The sequence below is a fragment of the Sitophilus oryzae genome, unplaced genomic scaffold, assembly GCF_002938485.1.
Source record: "Sitophilus oryzae breed Bouriz unplaced genomic scaffold, Soryzae_2.0 scaffold_1112_pilon_pilon, whole genome shotgun sequence".
NCBI lineage: Eukaryota > Metazoa > Arthropoda > Insecta > Coleoptera > Curculionidae > Sitophilus > Sitophilus oryzae.
In genome coordinates this window covers 606,868-621,431 of record NW_022145741.1, presented here as the reverse complement: position 1 = coordinate 621,431, position 14,564 = coordinate 606,868, and the positions used below count along the sequence as shown (strand labels likewise).

General features: G+C 33.5%; 1 protein-coding gene across 4 annotated transcripts in view; it reads right to left on the bottom strand.

The window, feature by feature from the left end:
• Nucleotides 1-14,564, bottom strand: part of LOC115882556 (nascent polypeptide-associated complex subunit alpha, muscle-specific form-like) — a 40,891-nt gene that overhangs the window by 1,362 nt on the left and 24,965 nt on the right. For 3 of the 4 annotated variants that reach the window (XM_030900742.1, XM_030900733.1, XM_030900752.1), the window contains exons 10-12: nucleotides 780-1,005; nucleotides 494-720; nucleotides 45-320 (exon numbers count right to left, since the gene is read on the bottom strand). In XM_030900742.1, coding sequence (XP_030756602.1) covers nucleotides 45-320; nucleotides 494-720; nucleotides 780-1,005 — 729 coding nt within the window. Of the gene's footprint in view, nucleotides 1-44; nucleotides 321-493; nucleotides 721-779; nucleotides 1,006-1,065; nucleotides 4,475-14,564 lie in introns of those variants that run through there. The other variant, XM_030900724.1, reaches the window with a different exon arrangement.

Here is a 14,564-nt window from a genome sequence, read left to right as displayed (position 1 = left end):
ATTCTAAATATCGTGAACATACAGTACAGATTATAAGGCCATACCTTAGATGCTCCGTTATTTTTAGGCGAAGCTACTATACTGACAGCCCCGTTGAGACTCAGCGCCGTAGGAAGTGCCGGCGTCTTAGTGGGGCTGTCCTTCTCTTTGGGCTTTGCGCTGGCGGTAACCGTGATGCCCCTCGTCGCTAAAATGTTAGCCACTGCTTTGGCGTCCGATTTCTGCGGACTGGCCACTGGTTTAGGGGGTGGGTTTCGAACTGACAAAGTAATAGAGTCTGACAGGTGCATGATGCTGTTCTCGGCCGATTCTGGTCCACCCTGTAAAAAAGTTCAACTCTTGAAATATATACAGGGTGTTTGTTAAGTAACTAATAGATAGATCTTTAAGATCGCAGTGATTAACCCCCCCCCCCTCTTAATCATTCTACATTCAAAATAACTAATTATTTCAACCCCAAAAATAGACCTATAATAATAAATTAAGTACTTACGTGTACGCTCTCAATTTGAGGCAAACCACCATCAGTATTCTTCGGCTGCATACAGATCACCTGACAATCATCATCGTCTTTATCCGAAGGAGACAACACGTCTAACTTCTTCCTCTTCACAATTGAGCTATTTTGATCGGGATTCCTCTTCACCGGCGAACTTTGGGGCCTTATTCCGTTCTGAGGGGCCCCCATTCTAGGCCTAACGCCTCCTCTCATCGGCTGTCCTGTAAAATAGAGCGAAAAATTACTTTAAACCCGCCAAAAAACCTGCGAAACGTCTTACCTCCCCCTCTGGGCCTCATCATCGGCGCTCTAGGCCTGGCCATGGGGGCTCTCTGACCCATGGGACCTCTGGGGCCTCCAGGCATTCTAGGACCTCCGCCCGGAGCCCCCCTAGGCGGCAGAGGTTTGGGCTGGTTCATGTTGTTTGGTCTGTAACCTCCCTGCATTGGACTGGGCGGTTGAGGCATTTGATTCGGAGGCATATGTTGACCCGGAGTTGAAGGAGCCTAGAAAAAAGATTATAATTAGATAAATATAAAAAATATATATATATTTTTTTAAATTACAAAGTCATCTGAATCAGAATAATCCTCGTGAGTTTGGATTTTAACCTCATTGAAAGCTTCAGGATCATACTCAAAACGTATTGAGTTAATTTTCTCAATCAATTCCTCAGATGAGATGAAATCAAGGTCTGGAAATATATTAGACCAAGGAACTTGAAGTAATTGACTTTCATCAAAGGCATTCACGAAATCGTCACTTTCCCTGAGTTCACTCTCCTCAAAATCACTATTGTAGTCTTTAATGGAATTTAAAACACTAGGATCGAAAAGAAAGTCGGTACTCTCGTCCACTGACTCTTCACAAGTATCATTATTGACTGGATTTAGTCTCAGTGACTTCCTTCTACTTGAACTCGGTGTTTCTAAACCTTCATTGCCCACAACAATCTCTATACTATTCTCATTAAGTGGTATGCAGTTAAAAGTAATGCTATCATCAAATTTACTTTTTTTTACTGATATTTTTGAGTACTTCTTCCTTTTGCGAGAGTTAACAGTATTTTGATTATCACTACAGTCAGAGTCAAGAAACACTGTTGTGGGGCTTGCATTTTTACAAGGTGTCTTATTGACCAAGCCCACATACCTAAAAATGTCATTGTTAATATCATCACTGCTTTTCTCTGCCCCATCACTGATTATTGCACCTTTAGCTCTTTCTAGTGCACCATTTTTTACAGGTTCAAATGAACTACTACATTTATTATATTTTCTCTTCTTGAAATACTGTATACGATCCTTGTTTCTTAATTTTCTGGATATAGTATTTACAATTCTCACAATATTATTAACTTTAGTTAATTGATTATCATCACCTAACGTTTTACTGGTTTTATTCTTAATTTTTTCCATCATATTAACTTTTTCGTCAGAATTAGATGTTTTTTTATAGCATCTTTTTTCTTTGAAATACTGAACCCGATCTTTGTTCCTACGGCTTCTCGAGAAATTATTTACAAATTCAGCAATTCTGTCAATATTAGATGGGGTCATATTTTTAGAAAGGGCTTCTGATTCTGTGATAACAGGGTTTTCAAATTTTTTACCTCTTTTTACTTTTCCTTTATTTTTTAGGTATTTTATAACATCGCGTTTCCTTAAAATTCTTGCTTCTGTCTTTTTTTCTGAGAACTTTTTATGACATACTTCTGAATCTTCTCTCAGTAATTTATTTGACTTTGTTTCATTAATGTTATCTGTACATATACCAACAAATACCTTTTGATTCAGTTCAGGCGAGATCTTTTTGTCTTTTGAAATTTCATTATATACACATGACTCTATTATTGACTCTTTAACATCACTACAAGAGTTTATTAGTTGACGTTTTATCTTATGTGTATCAGATTTCAGCATTTTAACATCTTTTGTCCTTCTAGACTTTAATGATTTAGGACATATATTAGACTTATTAATATTTGTATTGTTAAATTTACCATTAGGCATATCAAAACTTGTCTCCAATTGTATCTTTTCCTTTGAAAAATTCTCATTACAAATATTATTATCAGTTTCAGTTTTTTTAGTGGCAGAGTTATTTAAGTACTTTTTCCTTCTTTTATTAGGGTTAACAGTGTTTTGTGTGTCAGAATCTTCAAGAAACACTGCTGCAGAGTTCTCTGTATTTTTAGTGGTTTTATTGATTAACCCCACATACCTTAAAATGTCATTATCAATTGTACCATTGCTTTTTTTAACACTCTCAGTGATTATGGCACCATTATTTAAAGAACTGTTAATTTTGTTATTTCTGGTTTTAAAATACTGTACACGATTCTTAGTTCTTAATTTCGGTGTATGTAAAATCCTCACAATATTATGCATTTTAGTTACTTGATTATCATCATTCTTCATTGCCTTGCCCCTATTAATTCTGTTAGAATTTGGCATCTTTCTAAAATTTCTTGTCTCCTTGAAATACTGTACTTTCTTCCTTTTTGATTTAAAAGTATTAGAGCTTAAACTAGAATCAATAATGATATTATTGTTGTTTAACTTGCCATTAAGCATATTACAACTTGGCACAAACTGTATTTTTTCATTTGTCATATTATAAACACAAACATTTTTATCTGTTTCAACTTTTTCTGTTGCACAATTATTACTTCCAGATTCATTAGTGAATTTAAAAGGTTCTGTATCAGATTTTATGGTACTAATATCTTGATTATTCTCTATTTGTACTAACATACCATCGTTTTTAACATCCTCCTCAAAACTTTCTTGAAACCTTTGTTTTCTACCTTTATTAATTTGATTCGTTAACTTTCCTTTTGATATAAAAATATTTTCACTTGTTTTCACTGTAGAATGCTTATTTTTTTTGTGTTTTTCTTTTAAAAGCAAATTCGATTTGATATTTACATTTTTGTTGATCTTCGAGATCTGCACAGTCAAATTTTTCCTTTTATAATTGACTTTTTCTTGTTCTGTACGATTAGTTACCATACTTTTTTGCGCAAGAATATCCGCGAATTTCGAATGTTTACGTTGCCCATTTACTAAAATAAGGCCTATTTCTTTAGCAAAACACTCTAACCATGTCGACGTCAAGTTAACCTTAAATTTCCACTTTTCCCGCAATTTTGCCATCATAAAGATAAATTCTTTCTTGTAAAGTCGCTTTTGCTGCATCTTTTTACATAATTTAGATAGTTCGGATTCCAATACGAGCCTTTCGGCATGTAAAAATCGTTTTTTCTGCCCATCTTCCTTGTAATATTTCTTTACAACGGCCGATTTGTTTTGAATGATCTGACGCACCACGTCGATCGGTATGTTGAACTTTTCGGATATTTCTGCGGATCTGGCACGCGTCCTGGCATAATAATTGATAATTTCGACTTTTTCCAATAAATCAGGGTTTTTTAAAGCACCCATTTTGGGGGTTAAAATTTAAAATACACACACATAAACGCCGCAAGTTTCGTTTCACTCTAACAAACCCACGCCACCATCAGACGACAAGGACAAGAATAAATGACGCCAAATGACGCTTAGCTTAGCTCAACAGCTCAACCTGTTGCGCAGGTTGCCGGTTCCTCAGTTTTCGATGAGCAGGTAGAGAAGTATTTCCTAGACCGGTTGCCGATTACTTTTCTTTCTTTTTATAACCCAATACCCAATGTGTGTATTTTAATCTATTCGGTCGCAAGCTGAAATAAAAACCGATTATGGTGTAAGTTACACGGTTTCTTATGGTCTTTCGACTTTTAACAGAGGGGTATTATTCTTCGAAATTGTTTGAAATTGAACACACTTGACATCACCGCGGTACACCTAAAGCCTAGTCCTCATGGAGCGGAATATCCCTTTCTGTTTAAGAAAGTAAAATTGGCCGGTTCACATGAAGCGGGATTCCGGATGCGGATTTTTCTTTGAATAAGAAGACTAAGGAAGGAGCATAATGCTATCCATGTATTCATGTATGGTGGGCGGAAAAAGCTCTCTAGGGTGGGGATCCTTGACAGTTCTGTTTGACGATTCATTTAACACATTTGAATTTGATTTGAAATTTTGTGGATTTGTCAGTCTTTACGGAGCTTATTTTATGTTATTTATCATTTATTCTACTACTGATAGTTGTATAAAGGTAGTAAATCTAGATGGAAATTGTGGCAGAACTTAAATTAACAGTGACACTATCGCGATTTATCGAAAAAGACTCTAAAATAGTTGGTTGTGTAGCGTGCGGTAGATCTCGGCAAAAATTGAGTGAAATAATGGAACAACTTTTCGCTAGTAAGTGACTATATAATATACATACGTGTAGTAAACCGATCATTTATGAAATTCACTTAAATTAACTAAATTATATCTTTTTCTTGCATTTTAGCTTTTATTTAATACTTGTCAAAGATGAGATGTCAAAGAATTTAGATACGTTAATTTGACTTACCTACTTCAATAGCGTATCGGACGTTTGTGTTAATAAATACTTATTATAACTTATCTATTTTTATTAGAATTATATATTTTTATAACAATTTTAATAACTACCAACATTTATTCACAACGTAAAATAAAACAACAAATTATTGAGTCTACCCCACGTCTACCCTACATCATAGTTTTACATTTTTTAAATAAAATTAGAACGACACTGATAAACCGAAATTTAAGTCGGCCATATTTGAGACCCATCGCGGTGTACCTCAAGAACAGTTAACCTAATAGGACTGCTCATTCAGCCAAAAGTGTCCGCCAGGTGCATGCGAAAACTACTCGCTTTGTGACGTCATTGTAGCCCTTGTCATAGTTATTAGTCCTTATCCGGCAACCAATAATACACACACGTGCATTATTGGTTACCGAATGCAAAACGTTCATTATTTAGTTTATTTATTTAAACACCTTATATGTATGCAGTAAAGAAAATTAACTGTATAAATCGTATTAAATACTCGGATAATGCATTTTTAAGAACAGCAGGTCCCAGGCATCACCTTTTGCAAGCATTCTTTTTAGAGTACTTAGTATGCACTTTGTCACAATCCACAACACAAAATGGACGTATTTATACACTCTATAGCTCTAAAAACTTTAAAGACACCTTTTTCACATTTAAAATTGACAAAATAATTAACTCAAAATTTCTCAGCTGTTATTTTTATAAGTTTACCATAGGCAACTAATAAGACACATTATCATGACAAGGTCACGAAGGCTTTGACAAGGGCTACAATGACGTCACAACTGTCAGCTGGGGACGCCAAGCGCGGGAAGAGGCGAACGTACGTCTTATGAGGATGAGCAATCCTATTAGTTTACCGTTCTTGGGTATACCTAAGATTTTTAATATGCTCCTTCCTTAGTCTTCTTATTCAAAGGGATTTTTAGATAAATTTAGGGTATTTCAGATTATTTTCTAGTGATTTTTTTTTAATGTCAGAACTTGAAAGGTACAAGTGTGTTTTTTTAAGTAGATAAACAATAAACAAAAATATTTGTAACTGTAATTGTATAATATTGCTAACAATAATTATAGCTATTATCAATGGAGAAGGCAGGACATAGTTGGATTAATATTAATTTATGAATGGCATAAAAACAAAAGGTCTTTACAAAAACATAGAATAAAAAAAGAAGAATGTGGGTCAGAGATATTTTCTTAAAAAGGTCTGAGCAAGCAATCCCAACTCCAAAATTAAAATTCAAACTACCAAATCATAGACTATGACCAAAACAATCAAAACCAAAACAAACAAGAAACAAACAGCTTCCCTCCCAATTTGAGGTTAGGTTAAAAATTAAACGAAGAAAGAACATGTTTAGACAAAGATAGACTATAAAAACTCGCTAAAAAGTTAAAAATAGTTTAACTTTTTGCGGATCCGCCAAAAGTTAAAATTTTCCCGCAGCGGGACAATTTTAAAAAATCCGCGCTCGCAACGCGATTTTCCGCCCCATGAGAACTAGGCTTAACAATTTTGAACAGTTTTGAATTTGCCGTTAATGTTTTTAAAACCCGCGTTTTTAAACTCATTTAGAATTTTTTTTACGTAGCGCAATTTTATATTAATAAAATAACGTACGACAAAATAACAAATAACATTTATATTGTTTCAAAAGAATAATAAAAATAAATTTTAAATCACAAATTTTGTGAATGCGAAATACGAAATATTTTACATCGTTGCCATATTTTAAAATTTTAAGCCAATTTTACATGCTTCCGAATTTCGTAAAACAAAAAACAACTAATTAACACCATATTAACACTAATTAATTTCGGACGTTTTAATCGGACAACTACCTACATAATATTTACCAAGAAATTAGTAAAAAATATTTGAATGTTATGAAAACGCTAAATAAAAACGTCTCTCTCAAACCTTTGAATAAGAAGACTAAGGAAGGAGCATATCAAAATATCAAAAATCTTAGGTACACCGCGATGGGCCTCAAATATGGCCGACTTAAATTCCGGTTTATCAGTGTCGTTCTAATTTTATTTAAAAAATGTAAAACTATGATGTAGGGTAGACGTGGGGTAGACTCAATAATTTGTTGTTTTATTTTACGTTGTGAATAAATGTTGGTAGTTATTAAAATTGTTATAAAAATATATAATTCTATTTAAAATAGATAAGTTATAATAAGTATTTATTACCACAAACATCCAATACGCTGCTGAAGCAGGTAAGTCAAATTAACGTATCTAAATTCTTTGACATCTAATCTTTGACAAGTAATAAATAAAAGCTAAAATGCAAGAAAAATATATAATTTAGTTAATTTAAGTGAATTTCATAAATTATCGGTTTACTACACGTATGTATATTCTTTAGTCACTTACTAGCGAAAAGTTGTTCCATTATTTCACTCAATTTTTGCCGAGATCTACCGCACGCTACACAACCAACTATTTTAGAGTCTTTTTCGATAAATCGCGATAGTGTCACTGTTAATTTAAGTGCTGCCACAATTTCCATCTAGATTTACTACCTTTATACAACTATCAGTAGTAGAATAAATAATAAATAACATAAAATAAGCTCCGTAAAGACTGACAAATCCACAAAATTTCAAATCAAATTCAAATGTGTCAAATGAATCGTCAAACAGAACTGTCAAGGATCCCCACCCTAGAGTGCTCTTATGGCGCTTTTTCCGCCCACCATGCATGAATACATGGATAGCATTATACTCCTTCCTCAGGGTGCAGCCACACTATCCTAAAAACGGCGTATCGGCGTAACGGCGTAACGGCGTAATGACCTTGAATAGATTTCCAGTAATTCTATTGGCTGAGGGTGCAGCCACACTATCCTAAAAACGGCGTATCGGCGTAACGGCGTAATGACCTTGAATAGATTTCCAGTAATTCTATTGGCTAAAACATTCATCTGTCAGAAATTTTATCTGTCAAATTCATCTGTCAAAAATTTCAGCCAATAGAATTACTGGAAATCGATTCAAGGTCGTTACGCCGTTACGCCGATACGCCGTTTTTAGGATAGTGTGGCTGCACCCTGAAACATTCATCTGTCAGAAATTTTATCTGTCAAATTCATCTGTCAAAAATTTCAGCCAATAGAATTACTGGAAATCGATTCAAGGTCGTTACGCCGTTACGCCGATACGCCGTTACGCCGATACGCCGTTTTTAGGATAGTGTGGCTGCACCCTCAAAGTCTCAAACGTATTTTTTTCGCAGTAAGTCCAGAGATATAGAGACGGGGAACGGGGAATTGTCTTTGGTAGGGAGTATGGAGTGTAGAGATGACGAGAAATATCTCTTATGGGACTTTTATTGAAAAAGTGATGGAAAGTGACAAAATGAGAAGAATAAGGGTTCACCAAATGACTACAGTGGCGCTAATAACGTATATTTCTAAAAAATAAAAAGTAACCATAGATAAGAGAATAAAAATAACCTAACCAAACATTACCCAAAAAAAGCTTTGTTTTAATTTTTTAGCATATGAAACAAATATTTTTATATATTAGAGGCCCAGTCTATTGCTGCTGAATAAAAATCTATAATTTATTTCACGTGACATGACAAGAAAATTGTATTTTTTTGAAACCCGTGCCTTCACGTCGAATATTTATGTCTTTTGAATCATTTCCTGTTCTAAAAATTTTCGGGGCATATTTTAAATTTTAGTTTTTTGCTACAGCAGCGCCATCTTAAGTTTTCCTTTTTTTTGACCCCCATTTTTTAATGCACGAAGATATTTCTCCTTACCTCTACACTCCATAGTAGGGAGAAAGAGCTGGGTACCTATTCTTGACATCGTTCGCAACTTTGCGTATACGCATCACGTGTATTGTTATATGGCTTTTTCGGAGATGCGAGCGATATTGGAAGATGCGAGTGGTCAAGAATAGGTACCCTGGGCGCATTCAGGGTGCATCCACACTATCCTAAAAACGGCGTATCGGCGTAACGGCGTAACGACCTTGAATCGATTTCCAGTAATTCTATTGGCTGAAATTTTTGACAGATAAATTTAACAGATAAAATTTCTGACAGATGAATTTTTCCGCCAATAGAATTACTGGAAATCTATTCAAGGTCGTTACGCCGTTACGCCGATACGCCGTTTTTAGGATAGTGTGAATGCACCGATGCACCCTCCGGGAACACAGAAGCTAACTTCTAGCTATGGAGTGTCGAGGTAAGGAGAAATATCTTTGTGCATTATAAAAAGGGAAGACTTAAGATGTCGCTACTGTAGCTAAAACCTAAAATTTAAAATATGCGCCACAAATTTTTAGAACAGGAAATGATTCAAAAGAGATAAATATTTAACGTAAACAAGAACAACCGCAAACAAAAACAGAAAGAATTTTCTCTTGTCAAATCAGAACCTTATATTATTATTAACAGAAAAATTATAAAAATTTTCAAAATCTAAACCGCTCTCATTGAAAAAATTCCAAAAAGTGTTTAAAGCGTCCATTTTCAAAGTAAATATTGCTATGTTGTATATTATTTTAGTTACTTTATGGTTTACAGTGGCGGACTAAGGTGGGGGCGGAAGGGGCGGTCCGCCCCGGGCCCCGTCTTTTAGGGGGCCTCCAAATCTTAATAATTTTTTTTAATCAACTGGCAAACAAGGCCAATATGTGTTCAGTAATTAGGAAGCAGTTTGTAGGTGGACTATGCAAACCATACGTATACGCCAACTATAAACAGTATAAATGGAAGCAGATATTTACTTAATTATCAATTATCAGGTCCCAGTAGTTGTGATTGGCATTTTCTATTTAGGAAATTAAATAAAGGGATAATTTTCTTTGTTTAAAATATCGAATAATTATGATTTTTTATATATTTTGAGACTGAATTTATTTATTTTAGCTTTTAAGTTATTTTTCAATGGTTTCATTATTTATTTTTATTGAATAAACATTTTAAATTACATCCAATGCACAGCATAACTTGTATTCTAGCTTCTTTAACCGATGATGAGCAGTGAATTCTTTAGTGTAACGGGGGTCACGGGCCTGAGACAGAGAAGGGGCCCCTCGGATCTTGGAGGACTTACAAAATCGCGATGTTTTGTCGCGGTATTTCCCTGGAACGGTAGCGAAAGTAACGCGGCTCATATGTGGAACCGGTATTTGCATAACTTTGTCATCATAAGTTGCCATTAAATACATGCAAACATTGTTTTATTACATCAAATGGCATTCGTTTTTCAATTTGAAAATATTATAAGCTTTAAAAAATTGATGTTATCGTTTTTCTGCAGCCTTTTTAGAGCCGGGGGCCGGGGCCCTTAATACTCCTGGGGCCAGGGCCCATCAGATCCCTACGTAAAGACGGCACTGCTGATGAGTGACATATTTATATCTATATCGATTTTTATTATAATTATTACAGTATACAGAGTGTCCCAGGCTGAGCGTGCATTAGAAGTTTTTAGAGAATCACAATATCTAGATCGACCAAATGGTTATCGTTGCGCCACGACTATCGAATGCTTTTGATAAATGAAATTTAGTATTCGTTTGATTTTTGTATGCGCCAGTGCATTATTAGTTCTTCCAAATTTTTATAACTTCGCCGTATAAATACTGTGCTATTTTTGCATTTATTAAAATAGTTAAAATACTAAAATAGTAGTTATTTTTTAATTTTATTTATTGACGATTGTGTGCATGTGCAGGTGGTCAAAATTTTTCCGAAAATTTGTGTTGTTTTCCGTAGTCCGATCTTTCAGTTATTTAATTTTATATGGTATATGGTCTATTTTTTAATGGGAAATTTTGAGAAGTAGCAATTTTTAAGAGGGATGAGATGAACTTACAATTAATTTTAAAAATACATATTTGCATTTTAGATGTTTTAATAATATGAATTAGTTGGAACTTAATAATCATATTTAAGTAATGTGGTTAAGTAAATGGGGGGTTATCGAACTCAAACTATGGGGTGAGAAAATTAAAATGAAAGTTTTACACGTGCCAATTTAAAAAAAAAGTTAACGATGTTTGTATTTTGTTTATGCTAATTCTCTAACATGTAGTTTTTTGCGAAGAAATATTTCATTTATTTTTTAAAGTAAATGCCAGTAAAAGTAAATATAATTTTTAAATAGTATATAAAAAGTAATATAAAGCACCTAATATAAATAATTTTGATTCTAATTTTTTATTTATATTTTCGTTCCATTACACTGCATGATTAGAAAATTAATAAATGTTTATATTTCATGATTTTAAAATTTGTTGTTAATATAACAAATTAGTTCTGTAATTATTATTATTCAATAAACCAACGTTGCCAAAAAATTTAGAGACTATATTATTTTTAAATAGGATCTAATATAAATAATTTTGACATCTAATTTGTTGTTTATATTTTGCTAATACTTAAAAAAAATATTTATATTAAATCATTTTAAATTTTGTTGTTAATAGGTATAACAAATTATTACTGTTATTATTATTTATTAAACCAGTCTTTGCTTAAAAACATTAAAAATCATTTTCTTACATCCAAAATAACAAGTATTATTGCAGTGTAACAACAGGATATTAATAAAAAAAAATTCAGAATATATAGACATACTATCCCTAACTAACTAAAGCCAAACAATAATATTCTTTGCTAATATCAACTAATACCAAAATATGGCAACAGCGCCCTTCATAATGTATTTTCTGTGTAAATACTAGCACCTCAATAAAAAAAATAATGTGTCGTTATCTATATCTGACTCCGCAAAAAATCAAAGATGCCGGCTTCTTTCATAGCATTGCCACCGACCGCTGTCGGGTTTGGAAACCTACGTCGCCGGGCGACAACTAAAATTCAGTTAATATTTTATTATAATCGATCCTGACGAATGAATGAATTTCATAAATGAATGAATTTTATAAATGAATGGTTTTTGCTGCCGAATTACTAGAATACAATATTTCAAGGCAGATGACGGATCTATTCGATAATTTTTATTCGAATAGTTTTCAACGAATGTTTTCTTACTATCGAATTATTCGAATGAATTGCAACTATCGAATGTTTCGATAGTATTCATTCGATAGTTCCCACTACTAGCCGGGGCCCATAATACTCCTGGGGCCAGGGCCCATCAGATCCCTACGTAAAGACGGCACTGCTGATGAGTGACATATTTATATCTATATCGATTTTTATTATAATTATTACAGTATACAGAGTGTCCCAGGCTGAGCGTGCATTAGAAGTTTTTAGAGAACCACAATATCTTGATCGAAGTTTTTCTGCACATTATTGTTTTACAACAAGATCTATCAATTAAAAATATTTTCAACATGGCGACACTTCCGGAAATACCGAAATTTGACAGAAACTTTCTTATTTTAAATGGTGTAAATATAAAAAGTGGATTTCCATTTGAAAAAAAATGATTTATGATAATTTTTTAATCGCTCAATTCCTTGACATCTGCTGCGGCCATTATTATATGACATTCGGACTATTTAATTTTTGGCATAGATAGCCACATGTCTTCTCTTTATAGTACAGTGGCTGTGGCAATCACTAAATTTGACGTTTAGGCTATATACATATTTTTCAGAGGCGTTTTTTCCTAATTATAAATTTTTTTTTTCTCAAAAACGGTTAACGTTAGGTTAGAGTGTTTAATATCAAAATCCATAAAATTTTACAGAGAATTTAAGTAAGTAATAAAAAAATGCGGTCACCCGTTTGATATAAGAAAGTTGCTGTCAACTTCCGGTACTTCCGAAAGTGCCGCCATATTGAAAATATTTTTAATCGATAGATCTCGTTGTGAAACAATGATATGCACAAAATCTCGGATCTAGATATTGTAGTTCTCTAGAAACTTCTAATGCAGGCTCAGCAGGGGACACCCTGTATAAATACTTCAATACTTCCAATAGGCTTAGTCCGCCACTGATGGTTTACATTGCCCTTATGGGCACTTTCCAATCTAAACCTGTTTCATTTATGTATGCTTATTTTATATCATTTATTCTACTACTGATAGTTGTATAAAGGTAGTTATTAAGATTAAGTTAGTTAAAAATCGCTAGATAGAAATTGTGACAGAACGTAAATTAACAGTGGCACTATTGTGATTTACCGAAAAAGACTCTAACTTAGATAGAAAATGACATTCTGAATAGAATGACATATCATATGTCAACTTCTGGCATTTTTGCTTAAAACAAAATTGAATTTTAAATTTCAATCTAGAGTGCCATGGCTGTGTTAAAAACACTAATTTTTAATCAAGGAGCCTTGGAAAAATAGATTTGATCGTCTAATGTTATTCATGTCTTGTCCTGTCTGGTTAAAAGATGCCCAAATCGTATTTTTAATCATATCTCAATTTTTTCAAATGGAACGAGGGTGGCTCATTAGCATATTTGGAAAAAGCATTTTTTTACGAACAATTTGATACCATAAAGGGTACCACACACTTGGTATTTCGAGTCAAATTGTCGTTATGAATCGCATGTTGCAATTTCTAATAAACCATATTTGAAAATATCAAAGTTGACATATGACATGTCATTCTATTCAGAGTATCATTTTCTATCGAATAAAGCAACAAAACACCGAGGGTACCATTTAAAAATCAAAAGTTATTGTCATTTCCGGCGAAACAGGAAATGAAAGAAAACCATTGAATACGTCAATCAATCCTAAGCGCGTGGACGATAGGTCCTCGACAAGGACAGATAGAGTAAAAGAAGAAAAAGAGCAAAAAAAGAAGATAAATGGAAGTCGTTGATATGTTTGCGGCAGTTTCCATAGTGATTTACTCATCCATGTAAGTATACAGGATGTTTCAAAAAACATGTGCCATCTCTCGTGGAGAGAGTCCTCACGTAAAAATAAGATTAATTTTTCATATCAACATACGTCCGGTTCCGCTTTGTTTCGTAGCTACAGGGTGTTAAAGTCTAAATATTTTTTCTATTTATTATAATTTTCTTCCAAGTACTTTTAGCATTTCGAATGAAATTTTTAGGGTAAAAATTATTATTATAAATTCGATTTTAAAGCTAAAAGAGTTTGGACCAAAGACATTATAAAGATAGACCGAACATCCCATTCATAAATACTCGTTGGTAGTGTATCAAACATTCCAATGTGTCAAACAAGGACAGAAGAGACAGAGAAGTCTAAAATTTCCAATGACTAAAGAATATAAGGACATGTAACGCCCCTGTACGGGCTGTAGTAGAATTTGTGACGTTAGACGCCATTCGTTTGATGCCAAACAGTGAGTCATCATCCAGTCACCAGCGACAATTTTAGCGATTTTTAATAGTTTGTTGTGTGTAGTGAACTTTGTATAAACTTTGTTACAATGGTGAATTGTGTAGCTTTCAAGTGTAAAAGCCACAGCGACAAGAAAGAGCCAGGAGTTACGTTTCATACGTAAATAAACAGTCCACTCCAACTTTTTAGCGTTTTCTTATTGAATTCGATAATTATTCTTCAATTTCAATTAACATCTGTATGTACTTGATATGTGCTATACGTCGATACTAGTTTTGTACCTTTTGTTAACATTTTAATA